The 15,423-nt window shown below is 33.2% G+C and overlaps 1 protein-coding gene across 1 annotated transcript; it reads right to left on the minus strand.

Annotated features, from left to right (window-relative positions):
• Positions 1 to 831: 831 nt before the first annotated feature.
• On the minus strand, positions 832 to 1,757 carry LOC120139792 (probable calcium-binding protein CML35). Its single transcript, XM_039154924.1, has one exon. It carries the CDS (start codon positions 1,621 to 1,623, stop codon positions 922 to 924), a length of 702 nt encoding a protein of 233 aa, XP_039010855.1. The 5' UTR covers positions 1,624 to 1,757; the 3' UTR covers positions 832 to 921.
• Between the last annotated feature and the right edge of the window lie 13,666 nt (positions 1,758 to 15,423).

The raw sequence follows: 15,423 nt of genomic DNA on the forward strand, positions 1-15,423 counted from the left end.
AGTTTTAATTATCCAATTATATTTCTAAAATTATATCTAACGTTACTTTTTGTTTTTATTTTAATCATCCCGTTAAAAAATTAACAGAACTACTGACATGATATTTTTTTTATTTTTCAATGATGATATAACATTATCTTATGGTGACACATCAACATCGCCAATAAATTTTTAATGACGTATGATCAAATGAAACTAAAATTAAACGTCAAGTATGATTTTAAAAAAGAATAGTTTAATGACCAAAACAAAATAGAAGTGATAGTTGGGACACTATACATGTAATTTACCCTAAAAACAATAATTTTAAAAGATATCTACAATAATAGAATTGATTTGAAATACACTAAATTGATATATTTAATAATATAAGAACTAAATTAATATGTTCTCTTTTATAGAGGAGCCTAATATATAATTGGGTAAAATACATGTTTAATACTTAAATTATTATTTTTATTTTATTTTAATATTTAAATATTATTTTATTTCAAAATCATACTTAATTTAATTTAAATTTTATTTTGATAATTATCTTTAAAAATTGAAAAAACTACTAACATAACATCTTTTAATAATGATATTATATTATCTTATAATAACACATTAATATCACGCTTTAATTTTTAATGATGAAATACTAAAATAAAACTTAAATTAAACTTTAAATATAATTTTAAAATAAAATTAAATTTAAGTAATAAATGGTATAAAAATAATAATTTAAGTATTAAACATGTACTTTACCCTATTTAATTTCACCACCTGTCATTAATCTATCATTAGTTGTGAAATTCACTTATGAATGAAATAATAATTAAAGAGAAATAATTAGAAAACTTAAATATCCTTTTTTTTTACTCCGAGCATAACCTCATCACATGATTATCAAACACGCAATTCAGATGACAAATGTTATAATCATATGATCATCTCTGCAACTCCCATCATTCTGGAGAAGTCCTCGAAGCACACGAACCCATCTCCATTCTTATCAACACTCGCGATCATGAGCCGGCAATCCTCTATCGTGCACTTCTCATCCCCTATTTTCTCCCTGTAGAACGCCATCAACTCCTCCGCCGTGATCCTCCCGTCGTGATCCGAATCGAATATGTCAAAAGTCTCCCTCAACTCCGGTTCGCAAGCCGGTTCGTCGCAACCCGATCCGGCCACCTGGCTCGCTAAAGCTTCCAGGCTGATGCAACCATCGCCGTCTCGATCCATCTCGCTCAGCGCGGACGAAATCTCCTCTTGGCTCGGCGGCTCCCTGGAGAACTTGCTCAGCAAATCCTCCAGCTCGCTTCTCGTAATAACCCCGTCGTTATCTTTATCTACCGTTTTGAAAGCTTGGGAAAGTTGTAGATACAAATCAGCGGGATAATCAGACCAGTCACCTGATGTTTCGGGCAAAACGCTGGTGGGTGTTCCGGTGCCAACGGTGGCCGATGGAGGGTACTGGATTCCTTCGTGAACTGAAGAGACGGATTCCGACGAAGAAGAGGACGAGTATGTAGCCGAAGCCGAACTATACGATGAAGGGTCGAATTTGGAGACGTTGGATGAATTGTTTTTGTTAGATCGAAATAGACGTTTGGGGCTAAGTTTGTTGATGAGTTTCATGGTGAGAATGAAGGTGGAAAGCAAAGGAATGGATAATAGAAATGAATTTGGGAAGATGAAAGAAATTGAGGGGAAAGAGGGAAGAAAGTGGGGGGATTAAATGGTTGGGGAAACCCAACCTCCATTGCAGCTTCCACGAAACTTCGTCTCAGAAAATTTTCAACAATTTCTTTATTTATAAACTACTAGTATCTTTCGCATTACCTCTTTATTATCAGTACGTCTGTCATGTTTAAAGAGTTTCTAGATGAACTCTCTTTCCTCAAGTTGTATTCACATATTTAATTTTCGAGATTGGGGATTATTTTATTTTATGAATGGGATTAAAGAATTATTTGTTTTGAAAATGATTTAAGGACTAAAATATGATGAATGAAGATATGACGATTTTAGTGAAATTTAGATGTTCAAATCAAACAAGAGAAAAGATTAACTGTTAAAGGATTGATTAGACCAGGTAATGATTAGTATTAAATGAAAATATGAAGGTCTAGTTCTACGATTTCACCATTTTCTTTTGGTTTAATATAAAAGTAAATGTCTAAATTATACATTTTTTTTCAAAATGCTGCCTAGATTTTTTTTTTCAGTCAATTCAGGTGTTTAACGTTACAAATATTATCATTTTAGGTGTCTCAATCGTAATGGCTATTAGAAAACCTTGTTAAGTGATGTCATATTTTAGTAATTTAAATTTTTAAAAAGAAACTTAAAAAATATTATATTAAAAAACTCAAACTTCTCTAAAATTACAAAAAAAATTCAAACCCCTAAAATTAATCGTAAAAATTCTTAACCCTAATCTTACCCACTTCATTGTCGACTACGGTCACCGCCGCCATCGTCACCCTTGGCATCTCCTCGTTGGTCGTCCTCACCCTTGTCGTTGCGAGCACTTTCGGATCACTTAGGTGTCGTGAATTTTGAAAGTTTGGTTCATCGAGGTTGTTTTGTTCATCGATTATGGGTCGTCGTGTTTGGATGCTTGTCAGGTGGAGGTTTTGCTGGAGGTCCGATCGACGGCAACGTTGGCAAACGATGGCGGCGGGCGTGGATATAGGGATTAGAATGAGAGTTTTCAAAGTTTTGGGCATATTTTTTTAGGATTTCATAAACTTTTTTCTTTTAAAAATATATAATTTTATTTTTTTAAATATACTTTTTTGTATTTTTATAAATGTGAGAAATGTCACTTAACGATAAGATTTAGCGATTGTTACGGATCAGACATCGAAAGTGGTAACGTTTGTAGCGTTAGGCACCTAGATTGACCGAAAGAAAGTTTAGGCACCACTTTGGGAAAGATTATATAATTTGGGCACCTATTTTTATATTAAGCCTTTTCTTTTTGGTGAATGAGCTACTTAGGTGGCAATTTGTTTTAATTTAGTCCAATTTCTTTGATTCTTTATTTTTACAATTTAGCTTACCTTCTTTGGAGAGTTTATTCCACCGGTTTAGGAAAATTGCGGAAATAAAGGCCATTTTCCATCATCTTCAACCTTTAAAAAACATCATTTTCTCCAAAATTCATCGAAAATCCATTACTAAAATTCCTCCAAGCCGCTAAATTCATCAAGATTTCTAAATAATTTAGAAGAACAATAAGTATTTTCTTTGAAATTCTGAAAATGTTTTAGTCAGATCTTTTTCTTATCGATTTTTAGTTTAAAATACATTATTTCATTCTCTAACAATTGTTCTCGATTTTCCCCAATTCTTCTTGCTAAATCTTGATTTATGGCTTCTACCAACCTATTGATTTTTAATGATTTTGTAGTCCTTCAATTTGATTGGAAATTCTTTAATCTTTTTTTTTAAATCCTTAACCAAAATAAAAAATAATCAATGGTTTTACAATTAGGGTTTTTAATAAATTTATGAAAAACAATATTCAAGAATATATTATTAAAGAATGGTTTTAATCCTATTATATGAGATTTAGAGATGATTAGATCAACAAGTATAGTAAAAGATGGAGTATAGAACTGAAATTATGTTTTAACGACCAAAATAGCTATAATTTTTTGTTGTTAAGTCGAGATTAAGCTTAATTCGTTGTTTTGATTTGAATTTTATCGTTGAGGAAGGAGAATGGGAAAACACATCGTTAAAAGCTAGTTTTATACCAGAGTTGGATCAATGAGTCTTCTAGTATTCACATCTTCTAACGTAAAATCATGTGTCTGCTCCTAATTATTTGTTCCACCATATGTATGATTCTAAACATCAAGTGAGGGCACATCTTAGTTTAAAACACTATCTTTATGTTCCAAGAGTAGTTAATACTTCATTGTATTAATTAATTTAATGAATTAATGCCATGAGTAAGTATTCTTTGTTAATTAATTGCATTGTTGATGCACAATATGATAAATTACTGTTGAAAGCTCTTAAATTTGAGTATGATATGGTGTCATGATGGAAGGGGAGTTAGGGTTTAAAGGCTTTGATTTGGGGAAATTTAGAAGAAGAGAATCGGGGAGGCAACAGCAGAAATTAAGGGAAGAGAGAAGGGAATTAGGGATCGAAGGGGGATTAGGGATTGAAATGTTATCTGAAGAGAGAGAAAGGCTGAAGTATTAAAATGAGATAGGTTATACGGTATTGGGTATGGGTCAAAGGAATAATTGGGCTCTAGTTTACTTAGACCAATTATGCATATCAGTAGGCTTATTTATTTTAGGGTTTGAGTCTGTTCAAATCCAAAACATATGGAGAGATGAGTCAGCATTTTAGGTAGTCATTTTGTTAGACAGCTGGGAGTACTTGTTCATATATAATTGTACCCAAAATCTTTTAAGGATAATCTAATGAATGAGAGAACACGTTTTCTGTACCTATTTCTTCTATTTCTGAAATCCCTAGAAAATTTTTCTATCCTAAATCATAACAATTGGTAATCAGAGCTGAGTTTGGTGATCAAAATCATGTTCATGCTGGGAAAGACAAGAAAAATGCAAAAGACTGGAATCATAGAGGTACCAGAACAATCATGTTGAAAACATTTTGATGTTTCGATATAACAAATTAAAGTATAAATGAATTTTAAGATTTTACAAATGATTTTCTAAGTATATTCGATTTAATTAATTGAATATCAAAATATTACTCCAATTCTTTCAAAGATCAATTTCAATCCTTACTAAAGTGTAAAATTGTGTTTTTAATCTTAAAATATTTTTGAAATAATTTTCACAAAGTATTTCGAACCAAACACGAGCCTAAAATCAATTTTTTTCCAAAGAGTGTACCGATGCACCAATCCATGAATCGATGCACCATTGAATAAATTGAACATAGAATGCATTTTATGCATCGATGCATATACCATGCATTGATGCACTCATGCTTGTTTGAAACATCGAATGCACTTCATGCATCGATGCACAAAGGGTCTAACGGTCGAAATATTTGAATTTTACACATAGTGTACCGATGCACTAGCCTTATGCATCGATGTACCAGACGCTCCCAACTGTTTTATTAATTGTTTTCACACTTAAACGACTCTATTGACTCCACTAATCATCCCCCAACGTTCAGAATCAATTGAAGGAGTATTTAAACAAGCTTAGAAGCCATTGATCAATAACAAGAAACAACAAGAATCAAGAATTAAGAGAAAATCAAAGAGAAAACATCAAATCTCAAGTTTGAGCGTTTCAAGCCTATTTTTCATTCAATATTCATTTTTCTTTCAAGAACACTACTTGTACTCAATTGTATTAATTTTTTAGTGTTCTTTTCTTTGTTTTAGAATTGTGCAAACAATCTACCTTGTGAGGATTTCCTTGTAAGTTTACAAATTTGTAATCTTCTCTTTGAGAAAGAGTGTTCTCAAGAATTGAGGTATATTCTTGAGGGAGTTGTAAGGTTATCTCTTTTGCCTCAAAAGAAAGAACAAATTAGTGAATTTGTTGGAAAATCCTTAGTGTGGATAGCTAAAGTAGTGGACGTAGACTTTGGTTGAGAAAGTCGAACCACTCTAAATCGATGTGCAATTATTTTCAATTTTCTGCAAAAGCTTCTACCAAAATTTAATTGCCAATTCACCCCCCTCTTGGCCGATTCCATCGATCGATTAACTCAACAAATCAGCAGTGAAGGTTAAGGAGGAGACCTTACCATCTTGGTGGGCTGGGCAGAAAGCAGAGTTGGAAGAGATGATACAAACCTTAGAAGAATGAATGACTGAAAACAGAGGGTATTTGCATAGAATCTTATAGCTGGTCTGTAACACCCCAACCCGTACCCGACCCGGATACGAGTCCGACGTGTCACATTGACTTTTCAAACCTTGACTCTTAAGAAAAATCTCGGGAAATTTAAAACTTTATTTAAAACAAAATACAGACTTTATCAGAGTGCTCGTACTTAATGACTTATTACATGCCAACACTTTTATACATAACCAAATACATACTTTGTCAAATACTTCTGATCTGATCTTTTAGTAGTGATACTGTCTTTGCCACTTCTATTCTTTCACTTCTCGTTTCTTGGTACCTACGTGTAAATCACTTACACGCTAAGTCATAGACTTAGTGAGGCATATAAAACATATAATATAACCATATATCATTTCATATAAATAAAAGACATACATATGCAAACACTATCAATAATCCTTTCCACTTACCATATATCATATACACATATCACTATACCCAGAAACACACATAAATCATATAATTCATGTATGTGCATTCATATCATTGAATCATGACATATCAATATGCATGAATCTATTGTATGATAACAATATACAATCAGGTCATGCACACATGCAACTTACCTTCTTGTATCACTTTAACTTTCATTTGTCTTTCAATTTCATTGCCCATGTATTATTGAGAATAGAGGTATGTGAGTACATGAGGTTGTGCACTAATGTTGTCACCACAGCTCGTATAAATTCCCTCATGGGGCACCAAACATTCATTCAGTTGTCCCGAAGGGACCTGTCCAAAGGTTACAAAGAACCCGGTAACTATCCAGAGGTCATAAAGATCCTCGGCAACTATCCATATGTTCCTTTTAACATAGGTAAACCCTCGACTCTTGGCATGCCAACTATACCTGCATTTATTTATACATTTCGTATCACTTGTTCTTTCTCTTCTGTCACATACCACATGTATGTGTAACCATATATCTCATATCATATCACATGTATTATATACATGTATTCACGTAAATCATTTCATGTAATTCATATCACATATATCACATGTGCATATAAGCTTATAGCTTCTTTCACATATACATGTAGTCACATAGCTTTCTTTCATGTAACCATGCATGTCATGTCAAATAACATATATATATGTTGCATTTTCACTTAAGCATATAAATCATATAACATAGCATCCATCTATTTCTAGTATTAATGCATACATGGTAACATAACAATTTAGAAGTTACTTCTTACCATAGTAACTCCATCACTGGCTCATCACAAGCCAATGTTAATTCAATAAAATAAGTACAAAAAATTGCACTCACCTTAGCTTTGCTTTGATTCGATTCTAATTCCTCAATTGTCCCGAAACGGATCACGTTCTATCTCTACATAACAATACACAGATTCATATCAATATTCCAATTGATATATTCTAAACTGTCACTCTTAGGCTAAGAGAAAAGCCAATTCCTCTTTCAATGAAGGTATGCATCGATGCACTACTTGTTCATCGGTGCATAAAATGCATTCGATGTTTCCTTATATGAGATGCATTGATGCACTCCTTATGCATCGATGCATTGATTGCATTCGATGTTATTATTTTAAAAGGATGCATCGATGCATTAGATATGCATCGATGCATCAAAGGCATTCGATGTTCTCTTTTAAAGGAATGCATCGATGCACTTATGAATGTGCATCGATGCACCTTGTCCAAATTGTATTTCAAGCCCGAAATTCATCAATCTTCATTCAATTCTTTTATTTTAATCCCCTATCATGTCTTTAAACTCAACTATCATTATTGAAACCAACTTATGTCCATATAAATCATATTTATCTTCCCTATTTCATCAAGATTCTTAAAATTAAGAATCTTACTAAACTTTCAAATTTGTTATAAATCTTTCTAACTTCATAAATCTCTTATTCTTATTGATGACAAGTCAAATTCCATCTTAAAAATCTCTTATTAACTCTTTTCCAGAATTTCCTTAAAAACTCATTTTCTTTAATCTTTCATAACTTCTTTATCTTTCAATCTTAGAAACTTAAGTTTTCCTTAAGCTTAGTTATTATCTAATGATCAAAACCCAACCATAAATTTAGCAAATAACCAACTAACAAAAGAAACTCACCTTTGCAAGCTTGGTTCTTCACGTTTGAGAGAAGATGAAGATGAAAGAAGATAAGTCTAAAACTTATCTCTTCAATCATACATCTCATGTATATAATACCCATTTATTAATATTAATATTATCTTTGTTCAATGACCATTTTGCCCTTCATCTACTTTAATAATTACTAACAACTTTTAGGAATTATTTCCAAATAAATCATTGAATTATTCCATTCTTCTACTTAATTCATCAAATTCTTAAACTTTACAATTTAGTCACTAACCCCTAGTTTAGGATGTTACAATTCTCCCCTCCTTAAGAAAATTCGTCCTCGAATTTTCACTTTATAACAATATGAAGCAATCCTTATATACAGTCCTCTTTTATTACTCAATACTATCTCTTTCACTCATGCTATAAACAATCTAACACAACTTATAACACTTATCTTACTTGATTCTTTAAACTCTATCATTCTCATTTCTTTCTCTATTTATTCCTCATTATCAAGATTTCCTTATAGCATAACTAAACCATATATTTTCTCATGTTCTCATACGCTATTTAATCCACTCAAGTAACTACAAATCTTATTTACCTGAACACTATACCTTAATGGGTTTATATCAATTAAACTACTACAATTAACTTATAACTAAAATTAGTACTTCTCTCATCAATTTATTGTTCAAATGTAATTATGCTAGCCTAAATCAACCAATATCATAACGCATTTACTATACAACCGAAAGATACCTGCTAATAATTCTGGGTCCTCACAGTCTTCATTAGCATTAAGATTATATATTCTAGCAGTGGAGCGCATCTCTGTTGAGTAGAAGATTCTGTTGATTTCTTTCTCTACCTCTACCCCTACCTCTTTGAGACATCAAAACAGATCGTTCTGATTATACAAGCTCTCTATCCTTCAATGGACAATCTCTCATGAAATGTCCTATTTCCCCACATCGGAAACAAGCTCCAGATTTAATTCTACACATCCCACCATTATATCTTCCACAATTCTGACAATGTCTCAATTGTGCTCTTCTATCACCAGACTCTACAAATTGAGTCTGTCTATCTCTCATCTGAATTGATCCTCTAGCGGAGGATGTCATCGACTCTGACCGTGCTTGAGATCAAAAACCAGAATCTCTACTTCTTTTGGGTGATACTAAACTCGATGAAGGCCCCGTTCTTTTAAAAGATTGAACTCTTTGATCCCCATAACATTCATTCTGAGCTCTTTCAAGAGCTTTTGCACGATTCACTACCTCTTGAAACGAGGAAAGATTTAACACAATCAACATCTCCTTTAATCTCGGGCGTAAGCCCTCCACAAACCATTCGCATGCATCTTTTTCTGTTGGAACTAACTCAGCCGCAAATGACTCAACTTATGAATTCACACTCATATTCATATATAGTGTGATCCAATTGCTCCAGATTCAAGAATTCTTGTTTCATTTGCTTGATGAACTGGTCTCATATATACTTGTGTTTGAACTCTTCTAAAAACAAGAACCAGGTCACTTGGTCACTTGTCATTCTCAGAGTAACGTTCGTCCACCATATTCTCGCTTGTCCACGAAGCAAGGAGACTACTCCGTCTAACTTTTCCATATCAGAACAATGAAGTCCATCTAGCATAATCTTTACGTCATTGAGCCAAAAGTCCGCTTCAATAGAACTCTCCTCAACTTCACCTTTGAATTCAGGAGCTCCTAATCTTTTTAAATCTTTTTCTATATTCCTTCTCGGAGTGGAAGGAGCAGGAGATTGGAAACGCATCAACACCGCGTCTAACGTTCTAAAGAAAACGTCTTGGTCTTGCACAGGCACTCCAGAAAGTGTCTGTCCTTCACCTTGCCTGGCCAGGGCAAGTGAATTACTACCTTCAGCTAATCTATCATTTCCTTCTACGTCTCGGAGTTGTCTTGTCCAGACATCTAATAAATACAATCATATCATTCTATTAGCAAAACAGTATACTTACTTTCTATCAGATCAGAAGTTTTCACTATTTCGTTGGCATGTATACTTTTTAAAAACACTTTTGACTTCGTTTTTAGAATCGGCTAAACGTAGCTCTGATACCATTAATGTAACACCCCAACCCGTACCCGACCCGGATACGAGTCCGACGTGTCACATTGACTTTTCAAACCTTGACTCTTAAGAAAAATCCCGGGAAATTTAAAACTTTATTTAAAACAAAATACAGACTTTATCAGAGTGCTCGTACTTAATGACTTATTACATGCCAACACTTTATACATAACCAAATACATACTTTGTCAAATACTTCTGATCTGATCTTTTAGTAGTGATACTGTCTTGCCATTTCTATCTTTCACTTCTCGTTTCTTGGTACCTACGTGTAAATCACTTACACGCTAAGTCATAGACTTAGTAAGGCATATAAACATATAATATACTATATCATTTCATATAAATAAAAGACATACATATGCAAACACTATCAATAATTTCCACTTACCATATACTCATCATATAACACATATATCACTATACCCAGAACACACATAACATCATATAATTCATGTATGTGCATTCATATCATTGAATCATGACATATCAATATGCATGAATCTATTGTATGATAACAATATACAATCAGGTCATGCACACATGCAACTTACCTTCTTGTATCACTTCACTTCATTTGTCTTTCAATTTCATTGCCCATGTATATTATTGAGAATAGAGGTATTTAAGTACATTGAGGTTGTGCACTAATGCTGTCACCACAGCTCGTATAAATTCCCTCATGGGGCACCAACATTCGTTCAATATCGTCCCGAAGGACCTGTCCAGAGGTTACAAAGAACCCCGGTAACTATCCAGAGGTCATAAGATCCTCGGCAACTATCCATATGTTCCTTTTAACATAGGTAAACCCTCGACTCTTGGCATGCCAACTATACCTATAGCTCTCGTATCATATACTATGGGCATTTATTTATACATTTCGTATCACTTGTTCTTTCTCTTCTGTCACATACCACATGTATGTGTAACCATATATCTCATATCATATCACATGTATTATATATATGTATTCACGTAAATCATTTCATGTAATTCATATCACATATATCACATGTGCATATAAGCTTATAGCTTCTTTCACATATACATGTAGTCACATAGCTTTCTTTCATGTAACCATGCATGTCATGTCAAATAACATATATCATATGTTGCATTTTCACTTAAGCATATAAATCATATAACATAGCATCCATCTATTTTTATGTATTAATGCATACATGGTAATCACATAACAATTTAGAAGTTACTTCTTACCATAGTAACTCCATCACTGGCTCATCACAAGCCAATGTTAATTCAATAAAATAAGTACAAAATAAATTGCACTCACCTTAGCTTTGCTTTGATTCGATTCTAATTCCTCAATTGTCCCGAAACGGATCACGTTCTATCTCTACATAACAATACACAGATTCATATCAATATTCCAATTGATATATTCTAAAATGTCACTTCTTATGCTAAGAGAAAAGCCAATTTCCTCTTTCAATGAAGGTATGCATCGATGCACTACTTGTGCATCGGTGCATAAAATGCATTCGATGTTTCCTTATTAATGAGATGTATTGATGCACTCCTTATGCATCGATGCATTGATTGCATTCGATGTTATTATTTTAAAAGGATGCATCGATGCATTAGATATGCATCGATGCATCAAAGGCATTTGATGTTCTTCTTTTAAAGGAATGCATCGATGCTTATGTGCATCGATGCACCTTGTCCAAAATTGTATTTCAAGCCCGAAATTCATCAATTCTTCATTCAATTCTCTATTTAATCCCTATCATGTCTTTAAACTCAACTATCATTATTGAAACCAACTTATGTCCATATAAATCATATTTATCTTCCCTATTTCATCAAGATTCTTAAAATTAAGAATCTTACTAAACTTTCAAATTTGTTATAAATCTTTTCTAACTTCAAAATCTCTTATTCTTATTGATGACAAGTCAAATTCCATCTTAAAAATCTCTTATTAACTCTTTTCAGAATTTCCTTTAAAAACTCATTTTCTTTAATCTTTCATAACTTCTTTATCTTTCAATCTTAAGATAACTTAAGCTTTCCTTAAGCTTAGTTATTATCTAATGATCAAAACCCAACCATAAATTTAGCAAATAACCAACTAACAAAGAAACTCACCTTTGCAAGCTTGGCTCTTCACGTTTGAGAGAAGATGAAGATGAAGAAGATAAGTCTAAAACTTATCTCTTCAATCATACATCTCATGTATTATAATACCCCATTTATTAATATTTAATATTATCTTTGTTCAATGACCATTTTTCCCTTCATCTACTTTAATAATTACTAACAACTTTTAGGAATTATTTCCAAATAAATCATTGAATTATTCCATTCTTCTACTTAATTCATCAAATTCTTAAACTTTACAATTTAGTCACTAACCCCTAGTTTGGGATGTTATATGGTCAATCAAGTAACCGAGGAAAAAAATTCACCTCAGTCAGTGAAGAGTCAACCACCAGCAGCTGAAAAATAGAACAAAACTGAAGGTAAATCATCATGCTTAATTATGGTTCTTGGTGAGAATGAAAAATACACTTTTCAACCTAATGAACCAGGGATATTAGCTTCTAAACCTGTGGGGTTTACTGGTCCTCAACCTTTTAATCAGAAGTTGCAAGAAGAAAAGCCTATGGGTAGTTCTAGTGAGAGTAAGGGGGAGGAGATGAACATGTTGACACTAGAAACTACTGTAAAAACCCTTTTGGGAACACTAGTTCTGTGTTACCTAGACCAAAAGTGGAGTTACCATTGTTTGAGGGTAATAATCCGAGGGGTTGGATTAGGAAATGTCAGAATTGTTTTAATTTGTTTGGAATACATGAGGAGCAGAAACTGGAAATAGCTGCTATGTATTTAGTTGGGAAGGCTGAAACTTGGTTTGATAGGTACATTATGCAGAAGTATAGAGTGACATGGCATGAATTTGAGGTTGATTTGTGTCACAGATTTTATGATAGAAATTATTCTGATATTATTGAAGAATTCAATAAGTTGATGCAGAAGGGGGGTGTGGAGGAGTATCAATAAAAGTTTGAGGAATTAAGGCCTTATTTGTTGCAATAAAATATGTATTTGGGGGAGAATTATTTTGTTTCTAGCTTTATTAGTGGCCTCAAGGAGGAATTAAAACATAAAGTGAAACTGCTGGAGCCTAAGAAATTATCTGAAGCTTACATGCAAGCTAAATTATATGAGTTGGCTAATGAGATTGAAGGGAAAAAGTACAAATATCCTAGTAAATTTTTTTCTTACACTCTTTCAAATAATCAATAAAACAGTGGCAATAAGAATTTCTTGCCTAAGTCAGTTCCTCCTAGTACCAATACAAAACAGATTCTGTTGGATTATAGAAGAGCCAACAATTTGTATTTTAAATGTGGGGGGAAATTTGCTCCTGGGCATCAGTGCAAAGTCAGACAACTAAATTGTATGGAGGAAGAAGAGGACTCTGCTGAAAAAGAAGTAACAGAAGAGGAATCTTGTGAACTGGAAGACCTAGAAAATAAAGCTTTAGAGATTTCTATTAATGCTATCACTGGTAATGTGGGGCATACAACCTTAAGAATACAAGGTTATATCATAGGCAAACCCATTAATGTCTTAATTGACAGTGGCAACACTTATAGGTTTGTGACTCCTAATTGGGCTAAGGAAGGGGTGGAATTGGTACAAACTCAACCATTAGTCATCACAGTAGCTAATGGTGAGAAATTGTTCAATACTGCTAGGAGTAATAAGATGAGTTGGAAGATGCAAGGATATGACTTCCAACATGATTTTAGAGTATTATCTTTGGGAGGTAGTGATATGGTTTTGGGAGTAGATTGGATGGAGGAGTTCAGCCCCATAATAATGGATTTTAAAGCCAAAACTTTGAGTTTTGAGAAGGATGGGAAAACTGTTGTTATTAGAGGTACTCAATTATTACCTCTAATTATACCAATAACAGAAATGGTAGAAAGCTCAACTCCTCTAATAATTCATGATCTTTTGTAAGAATTTTAAGAAGTATTTGAGGAACCAAAAGGGATGCCTCCTAGAAGAAAGCATGATCATGCCATTGTTCTTAAACAAGAGACACAACCAGTCAACCTTAGACCCTACAGATTTGCTCATCATCATAAGACTGAAGTGGAGAAACAGATTGCTGAAATGTTGTCTTCTTTTATTATTCAAGTAAGTAAAAATCCATTTGCTTCCCCTTGTTTGCTTATTAAAAAGAATGATGGAACATGGAGATTTTGTGTGGACTATAGGCAACTTAATTCTACTACAATTAAGAATAAATTTCCTATTCCTATAGTGGAGGATTTATTAGATGAATTGAATGGGGCTGCTTTCTTTTCAAAAATTGATTTGAGGTCTGGTTACTGGAAAATTAGAATTAAAGATGATGATGTTCACAAAACTGCCTTTAGGACTCACCAAGGGCATTATGAGTTTAAAGTAATGCAATTTGGCCTTACTAATGCCACAGCTACTTTTCAGGCTTTGATGAATAATCTGTTTGGAGCATATTTAAGAAAATATATTATGGTGTTTTTTGATGATATTCTGGTTTATAGTCCTAGCTTGGCAGATCATAAACAGCATCTCAGGACAGTTTTAGACATTCTGTTGAAAAACAAGTTATATGCCAAAAGAAGTAAACGTTTTTTTGGACAACAACAAGTAGAATACTTGGGGAATTTAATTTCAGCTAATGGGGTAGCAACTGATCCTGCTAAAATTAAGGCTATGTAACAGTGGCCTTTGCCTAGGAATTTGAAGGCTTTGAGAGGGTTCTTAGGTTTAACAGGATATTACATGAAGTTTATTAAAGGGTATGGTGAGTTGAGTAAGCCTTTAACAAACATGTTGAAAAATGAAGGATTTCATTGGTATCCAGAAGCCAGAATAACTTTTGAAGAATTAAAAAGGGTTATGTGTTCAACTCCAGTTTTGGCTTTACCTAATTTTGAGCATAACTTTTTTCTGGAAACTGATGCTAATTCCAAAGGAATTGGGGTTGTTTTATCTCAAGCAGGGAGGCCTATAGCTTATTTAAGTAAGGCTTTGGGGCCAAAGCATGTAGACCTTTCTATTTATGAGAAGGAATACTTGGTTATTCTAATGGCAGTATCACACTAGAGGCATTATTTAGAAAGTGGCTCATTTGTGATTAAAACAGATCATGAGCCTCTAAAACACCTATTAGAGAAAAAGTTAACTACCACTATCCAAAAGAAAGGTCTTACTAAATTACTTGGGTTGGATTATACAATTCAGTATAGGAAGGGCAAAACAAATAAGGTGGCAGATGCACTTTCTAGACAACAAATGGATTATGGTGAGTTTCTGTAAGGGTTACTGTTATAAGTCCTACTTGGATGCAGG

Source organism: Hibiscus syriacus, unplaced genomic scaffold, assembly GCF_006381635.1.
Source record: "Hibiscus syriacus cultivar Baekdansim isolate YM2019G1 unplaced genomic scaffold, ASM638163v2 tig00110775_pilon, whole genome shotgun sequence".
Classification (NCBI taxonomy): Eukaryota; Viridiplantae; Streptophyta; class Magnoliopsida; order Malvales; family Malvaceae; genus Hibiscus; species Hibiscus syriacus.

Bases quoted from the DNA above. Each gene is read 5' to 3' on its own strand.
- LOC120139792 (XM_039154924.1), bottom strand. From the start codon at position 1,623: ATGAAACTCATCAACAAACTTAGCCCCAAACGTCTATTTCGATCTAAC.